Source organism: Dermacentor silvarum, chromosome 10 (assembly GCF_013339745.2).
Source record: "Dermacentor silvarum isolate Dsil-2018 chromosome 10, BIME_Dsil_1.4, whole genome shotgun sequence".
Taxonomy (NCBI): domain Eukaryota; kingdom Metazoa; phylum Arthropoda; class Arachnida; order Ixodida; family Ixodidae; genus Dermacentor; species Dermacentor silvarum.
Genome location: NC_051163.1, coordinates 101,334,629 through 101,342,913, shown reverse-complemented (window position 1 = coordinate 101,342,913; position 8,285 = coordinate 101,334,629). Strand labels below are relative to the sequence as shown.

Sequence of the window (8,285 nt, the reverse complement as noted above, 5' to 3'; positions counted from 1 at the left end):
TCCATCCATGGAATCAGGACGTGTGTCGACTGAGCTCTTCAAGAGCACGTTGCAATGTGATAAACGTTTAAATCATGAATCCGGGGCCTCGAAGCGGTGCGACTTAACGCTGATGCTTTTCTCTCGCATTTACCGTAAATTACCGCTGAATATTATTATTTTCAGATACGGTATCAAAAACGCCAAATCTTCCAAGTTATTCCTGGTTCATCCGAATGTACTTAAAAGTAATATTTTTGTACGGATGCTGCTTTTTATCGACACTATCTAATTCTATACGCTGTCTAGTATTTCGTTGCACTTCGGCCTTCCAGAACTGCACTGGGGTATCAACCGCTTTGTGACCAAAATCCTAGTTTTCTCAACTCAAGCCTGTCATCCCTCCTACATCTAACCCACACTTTTCTTGTCCTAATCACCGTAGTTGTCTAAATTAGTTTTTCTTTGCTTGTTGTTCAGAATGCTTGAAAGAAGTCTTGGCGCTCTTTAGTTGATCGCACAGAAAATGATGCGATGCGTTAAACCGGTTTTCCTTCATTGCAGAAAACACAGGATACTCGAAAGCCTTCTATATAGATACGAAGAGGGCCACCGGTTCAGTGCTTCCAGGTACATCGGCGATTTTTGGAACGACCGCATATATCACTACGGCATGATCGACATCACTCCGCACCGAAGCACTCCAGACAGCGTGCTCGATTCGATTAGAGTCTTCAAAGTAAGTGCTCCACAGGGGTCCACAAGGAAACCTTTTCAAGTTATTTTATTTGGCTTTATTTTATTTTCTGTTGTAATGGCATGGCAGAGAAAATGCGAAGCAAAAGCTAGAGGCTATGAATTCTATGGAGATGCTTCCTCCGAATGCCGTTCAGCAAAGTGACAAATGCATAAGAAAATGCCATGTGCCAAAACAACTGCCATGATAGCACAATAAATTGTAAGCATTTATACAGACAGATGAATATAAACCGCACAAGAATTATCTACCGCTTTGAAGGTGACGCACACAAAAACTACAACAGATGCGTGTTGTAGTGACTTTCCACACCCAGGTATGATTAAAGACAACTTGTTTATTTGTTGAATCGTGTACGAAAATAAACGTAATTCGTCCATATACACAGAACGCCATCTACCTGCCGATGGTGCCAATACGCCAGTTCCCAGATCAGTTTCTCGAAATTCACTAACACTCAGCCATGCTGCTGCTACATTTCAATCAATCAATCTTCAATAAATCTTTATTATTAATGCAACAATAAGGGAATACAATTCAACTGCATATGCAGAAGGAGGTCCCATGGTTACAAACCGCAGGCGGGACCTCCTATGTTAATAGATTAGAAAACTAACAAAGCGAATATATAATAACAATTTCAAAATGTTACTCGTAACAAAGGCAACCTGGAATATTTCCTGTGATTACATAGAAAAACGTAATGAAAAACAGACAGTAAAGAGAGTTAATGGAAAGCATCAGTTATACAATGAATAAAAACATTTTTAGCTTTCGCCTAAATACATGAATAGGCATTACTTCTTTGAGCACAGATGGGAGTGAGTTCCACAATGAAAGGGATGAGAAAACAATGCTCATTTTTCCATAATTAGTGCGTATTCTGGGCAGCAGAAGGTTATTATGGATCGCAAATCTAGTTTTGTTTGAATTAGATAACATGACGGAAGGGAAAATATCGATTATGAGCATGCGATGAAAAACCTTAAAAAAAAAACAAAACGCACGTCCTGTAAATATATAGTTAAGAGATAGGTAGTATGTTAAGCTGGACGAAAATAGGATGTGATGGCGTCAGTCGAGTAGCGGAGGTAATAAGTCGCACGGCTTGTTTATGCAGTACCTTCAGAGGCCAGATGTGAACTGAATATGAACTACCCCATGATCTAATACAGTAAGTTATATGACTGTGTATGAATGCATAAACGCTTTAAGAGTGCTTATGCTAAAGCACTTTCTTGATTTTAATAATGTCCTAATGCCATATGAAATCTTTTTACAAATAGGAATTGATATGTTGGTGAAATTTCAAATGAGTGTCAACTATAACTCCTAAAATTATTGGTCACTTAACGGAATGGCGACAGAGTTGACACAGAGGCAGGGAATTGATTGCTGTTTTTTGTTGGGAGTATATGGAAAAGCATAAACTAGTTTTGGACGGATTAATCAATAGTCTATTAGAGTTGCACCATTCTTCGAGAGAGGTTAAGTCAGCTTGAAGGTTAGATACGAGAGTCGCGGAATCAGAATGATGGGAAAAGATAGTCGTGTCATCAGCGTAACGTAAACAGGAAGAAAAGTTAAGGCAAAGGGGCAAATCGTTAACATATAAAAAAATAATAAGGGACCTAAAATCGAACCTTGTGGAACACCTCTATTAATAGTAGTTGGACTAGACGTGTACTTATTGATAGAAACGGTCTGAAACCTATTAAGAAGGAAGCTTTGTAATAGGGTCAATGCAGGACCAGTTATCCCATAGTACTCTAATTTACAAAAAAGAATTGAATGGTCAATGGTGTCAAATGCCTTTGAAAAGTCGACAAAAATGGATCCCGTGATGTTGGAATTATCAATGAATGACCTAATTTTGTCAGTGAAACATGCAATTGCTGTATCAATGGAAAGGCCAGCCCTAAAGCCAAACTGACATGAAGATAGTAGGTTAAATTTGCTGAAATATTTAGTTAGCCTTACTTCGATTAGTTTTTCCAGGATTTTGTCGAGTAAAGGAAGCACAGATATGGGCCTGTAATTGTCGATGTTAAGTGGATCACCTTTCTTAAATACGGGCACTACCTTTGCCACTTTAAATTTTTCGGGGAAGACACCGGTTTTGAAACAGCGGTTAAAAACGCGGCTCAGAACAGGGGCAACAAAAGAACTTACAGATTTATCATGTTTTGAGTGAACGTTGTCTAACCCAGGTCCAGTAGCTTTTAATCCTGAAGTAACTGAACAAACTTGCGAGGCACAAGTAGGAAAAAGAAAAAGAGATTGGGAAGTGCGAGAAAACGGAGGTGCATAGCTGGAAGAAGGGGAGGCGGTGAAACTAGAAGAAAAGTGAACGTTCAATTCTTTGGCGACATCACTGGCTGTGGTGAGGATATCGTTGTTAACACGAACAGACGTCACCTTGCTGCGCGACTTGGTTGACTTTAATAGCCGCCACTTTTTCTTTGTGTCATATTTACAAAGTTGAAGTTCATGTTCATAATAATTAAGCTTAGATTTTTTTAAAGCAAAGCCAATGTGCCGGAATATCGCTTATAGCGTAATCTTAAGTTTAGATTGAACGGTTGACGTTTGGTCTTTTTATACATGTTGTCTTTTTTGCGAAGGGATCGTATGAGTGAATCGGACAGCCAAGGGCAGCGTGGCGCGAAGTAGCGTCTGTTGGATGATTGCAATGTAGTTGAACGCTCAGCTGCTGAATAAATAACGTCGTAGAACCTGATAAGCGCCTCCTCTGGATCAATAGTGGCATATACACCTGACCAGTCAGTATCTGTAATGAGTTGACAGTACCTATCTGACTTAAAAAGATGCCTGTGACTTGATACGCTGGTATGAATGAAGGACCTTTCAAAGTATAGGAACACTGAAAAGTGATCAGTTATATCACTCTCGATCACGCCTGCGTGAGTGACGTCATCGAAGTTTGTGAGGATATGATCGAATAATGACTGCGATCCATAATCACTACAGCGTGTTGGTACAGACAGTTGCGATTCCAACCCATGGCTATAAATACAACTCATATATATACTCAAGGTTAGTATAGTTAGAGGAATCAAGTAAATTGAAATTAACACTGTTCTCAGTTCACGAAGCATAGTCCTGAAAGGGCGTCGGTCTCTTTGCCATACGTTTACTGGGTCTTAGAGCAATGGTGTCATCGGTACTGAACACTTCATCGCAGCTGGAATCATCGTGGGACTCACAACAGTATCCACCCCATCGACTGAAATGGCTACTATATACTGTGCTCGAATAAGCTCCTTTCCTTCCACTGATATCGGTGACACTGTAAGTGTCCGATGGGAGCACTTCGGCCACTTTTAGTGTTCTCCTGAATTTCTTTTGGGTCTTTGCTGTACCATCTGTATTCTCAGGTAACCTTCGCGTCTCTACCACATCGCCAACATTAAGATACTCTCCAGCAAAGTGTCTTCTATCTAAGTACTGCTTTGATTAGTAAAGTTTGCGGTCGGGCAAGTTCGTACATGACACGGTTTTAGGCGCGAAATAAGACACGGACTAAGAATGTATATTCTGAGTCCTTGTCTTATATTGCGCCTAAAACCGTTCTGTCCTGCCATTTCAAACAGTTTCGTGTAGTTACTCCGGGCATACATTGCATTTCCCGTCTTGAGACATCCAAGGGAACCGTCATGCATTCTTAGTTGATACTCATGCAGGACCTTGAGTGGGCTTGTTGCAGTGCATGCATTGTATGCTGTGTTCAGGTAGCTTTCAATTTCCCTGATAAGCAGATCCCAAACCTTGTGAGATTTGCTATAATGATCGGTACCAGTGTTTGGTTCACTCGTTGTACTTGACCACTTGCTCTAGAGTGAAGCGGTGAGTTCAATGTGCAGCTTACATCTTTTTCACAACACAAAATTTTAAAGCTCTGAGTTTTTTTCCTTTGTCCTTTCTTTTGCTGGCTTCTCTAGTATCTGCGCGAGGGGTGGCAGCTCTCTATCAGGCCTCTCAACAACCATAACATGTTCTTCTAAGCTTACGCTTGGGCGCACTTCTGCCCTGATTGAAACAACTTTGTCCAGTGTGCCTCCTTGAAGCTCCCGCGGGTTCTCGACTTAAGAACTCAACATGTGCCATTCCATCCCCCGCACGGTGCCTCACTTCAAAATCATATTCCTAAAGTATATCAACTGACCTCGCTATGTGTAGCTTTAAGGTTTTATGGGTATTCAGGTACACTATTACCTGGCAGTGTAAGAAAAATAGGCTACCAAGAACGAATTGGTGAAGTCTGTCTATGCAACAGACGATTTCCATCAACTCTAACTTGCCAGCATGATGGTTCTTTCCGGCATCAAGGGCGTGTTTTCTGACGCGAAACACCAGTACCAACGTCCTGACTCATATTGCTGTAAAGTCATTCCTGCATGTCCATCCTTGCTCGCATTTGTATGCAGCTCAGTAGTAACAGAAGGATTGTATAATTCAATGTAGGTGGCTTTTGTCAATTCTATTTTCAGTTCATCATGTGCAAACAAACTTCCCTTCGTCAGCTTTTGGTCTTGATGCCTGTCATTACAAACACGTACATCAACCTTGCCACCTTTAATGAGAAAGGGTAATCCTGTATCAGCACCACCAAGCATGAGGAGGTCTCCAGCATCAATAGCAGTCGCCAGCTTCATCCAACACACAGTTTTCTTCTGCAGTGCAACTGTTTCGTGGACAGGAAGCGGTTCTTTGGGCGTTTAGTTCTGAGCCAGGAGGATATTACAGAAGGGTAATTCATCTCTGTAACCGATCCTCAGCTCATCCCCAATACGCAGGTAAAGTACGCTGATCTTGCTCTGTCCAATTCCTACCAACCAACACGCCAACAGGCAAAGCTCTTTCGTCTACAGCAATCACTTCCACTTGCTTGCTCGCTACGCCCATCAACCTCTATGCCAGCCTTTGTGGTTTTGATGGTGCACAGAGCATTACGCGATGCTGCCGATTCCAAACAAGTCTTCGGTTTTTACACAAAATTGGCATGTCACATAGTTCTGCAGCTTGATGACGCATATTTAAGTCAGCTCCCTAGATCTTCTCCAGGGTTAGTCATCGGAGATGATCGATCCCTGGATCGATCATCACTGATATTTTATGAGAGCCATTGACTGCTACCATGCTGAGAAACTTAGCTGGCCCATCCACACGCCTGCTTGTGTCCACTATAAAGTTACGCAACAAGTGTTGATGTGCGCAGTCTCTTGAGATGAGCCCATATATTCTAGAATCTGTAGCATTTTCTTTCTCCATTATCTCGTTTATGGTTTTGCATAGTTTTTTTTTTCGAACTTGTCTTCAAAGCGGCGAGGAAACACGTTTTGCTAGGTTTCGTGCTCCTAGCCTTTCTAAGCATTGTTTATCTGGCGTCACGGTATAAACGCTAAAAAATAAATAACTAAAATAGCTCGATCGAAAGAGTCATTACCATGAAGTACTCAGCTGCACAAACAGTGCCCACCCCGCAAAGTGTGCCTTCGCGGAACTTGCGTCCCGCCACGCAAAATGTGCCTACCGTGGAATCATTGCCCACCATGATAACGGTGCCATGTATACTCCTGCAAGCCCTACTGTGCGGCCCACGGACACCGATCCACCTTGAGCTGGTACCTCCTCAGCGTCGCATTCAACCGCGTTAAGACAAATGGCTACCGGTCACATGCTGGGGCGATATTCAGCTGTATATACAGGGTCTCCCAACTACATGCACCGAGATTTAAATATATGCAAATGCCATGTAGCTGGACAGAACCAAAGTAATGTTATTTGCCGTCGCTTGGAGATACTCAGAATATTTTTGCATTCCGCCTAATTACATAATTAGTCTTAATTAATTAATCAACTTGTCAAATATTACAATTAGATGAAAAGTGTCAATGATGACATTGTAAAGAAACATGAAGAACTCCCGATACAGCTTTCTGTTGCTCAATACGTGTTACGCTACATAAAAGGGTTTTTCTGAGCGTTAAACAAGCCCGTGAATTCACGGGAAATTCGCTCGACTGGCCGCTCGAGGCACTCTGCGTATATTCGCGGGCTTCTTTCACGCTCGAAAAAAGCAATTTTTATCGTAACTGAGTTATACCCGATTTCGCCCCGAAGTTAGTCCTTTTGGAAAGAGTAATATTGTTATGCGAACGAAGAATTAAGTACAGGAGACTATTTACAAGTATATTTACAAAAGATAGCTGCAGCGCTGGCCAGATCAGCCGATAGTTCGAGAGCCCAGAGCAGTTCGTCTTCTTCGTCTAGGCGCCCACGCGCCTCGTTCAAACAACCAAATACCACACGCGTATAGCATAATCCCCCGGCGGCAGAAGCGACGTCCCGGAGCGTCTAAATGTCATCACTGGGAGGGTGATACTGCTTCAGTCGTGTAACGTGCACGATATCACTGGACTGGGAAGCAGATGGGGCGTCAGGGGCGATCTCGTAGGTGACGGGAGTCCCGGCACGAATCACTCGGTAGGGGCCTGTGTAACGAGACAGCAGTTTTTCTGACAGGCAGACCTGACGCGACGGAGACCATAGAAGCACCAAAGAACCAGGCGGGAAGTGCACGTCGCGGTGTCGCTGGTCGTACAAACGCCGTTGACTCTCTTGGGAGTGCAGAAGGCGGCCACGGGCAATTTCCCTTGCGTGGGCAGCACGGGTGAGGGCGTCAAGTGCATATTCACTGGTGGGTGCTGCGTGAACAGGGAGGCTTGTGTCGAGGGGCAGTGCTGGTTCTCGGCCGAAAAGAAGGAAAAATAGCGAATAACCGGCTGTGTCGTGGCGCGAGGAATTATACGCAAAGGTGACAAACGGTAGAGCGAGGTAGCAGTCAGAAAGTAGTCGGAAGACACATACTTCGCGAGCATGTCTGTGAGAGTGCGATTAAGACGCTCCGTGAGGTCATTCGCTAGCGGATGGTATGACGTGGATAGCTTGTGCCTCGTGGCACAGGACTGCAGGATATCCGCGATAACTTTTGACAGGAATGTCCGGCCACTATCTGTGAGAAGTTGTCGCGGAGCTCCATGCAATAAAATCACGTCGCGTAGAAGAAAATCGGCAACATCTGTGGCGCAGCTTGTAGGGAGTGCTCGGGTGATGGCGTAGCGCGTGGCGTAATCTGTGGCCACAGCGATCCACCTGTTCCCAGAGGTAGAAAGAGGAAAAGGACCAAGTAAATCTAAACCAAACCGAAAGAATGGTTCCGCGGGAATGTCAATTGGTTAAAGGTACCCAGCAGGGAGCGTCGACGGTGTCTTGCGTCGCTGGCATTTCTCACACGCAGCTACGTATCTTCGAACGGAGCGAGCAAGCCCTTGCCAAAAGAAGCGTCGGTGGATCCGGTCATAGGTACGTGACAAACCGAGGTTACCGGCAGTGGGGAGGTCGTGAAGTTCGGGAGAACAGCCGAGCGAAGGTGTTTAGGGATCACAAGGAGTAATGCTGGGCCGTCGGGGTGAACGTTGTGGCGGTAGAGTACGCCATCTTGAAGTGTGAATAAGTGAAGGGAGCT

General features: G+C 43.9%; 1 protein-coding gene across 1 annotated transcript in view; it reads left to right on the top strand.

Annotated features, from left to right (window-relative positions):
* The first annotated feature begins 652 nt into the window (after nucleotides 1-652).
* The window catches only part of LOC125941079 (uncharacterized), a 46,161-nt gene continuing 38,528 nt past the window's right edge, over nucleotides 653-8,285 (top strand). Inside the window, exon 1 of the mRNA XM_049658007.1 lies at nucleotides 653-718. Coding sequence (XP_049513964.1) covers nucleotides 653-718 — 66 coding nt within the window. The remainder of the gene's footprint in view (nucleotides 719-8,285) is intronic.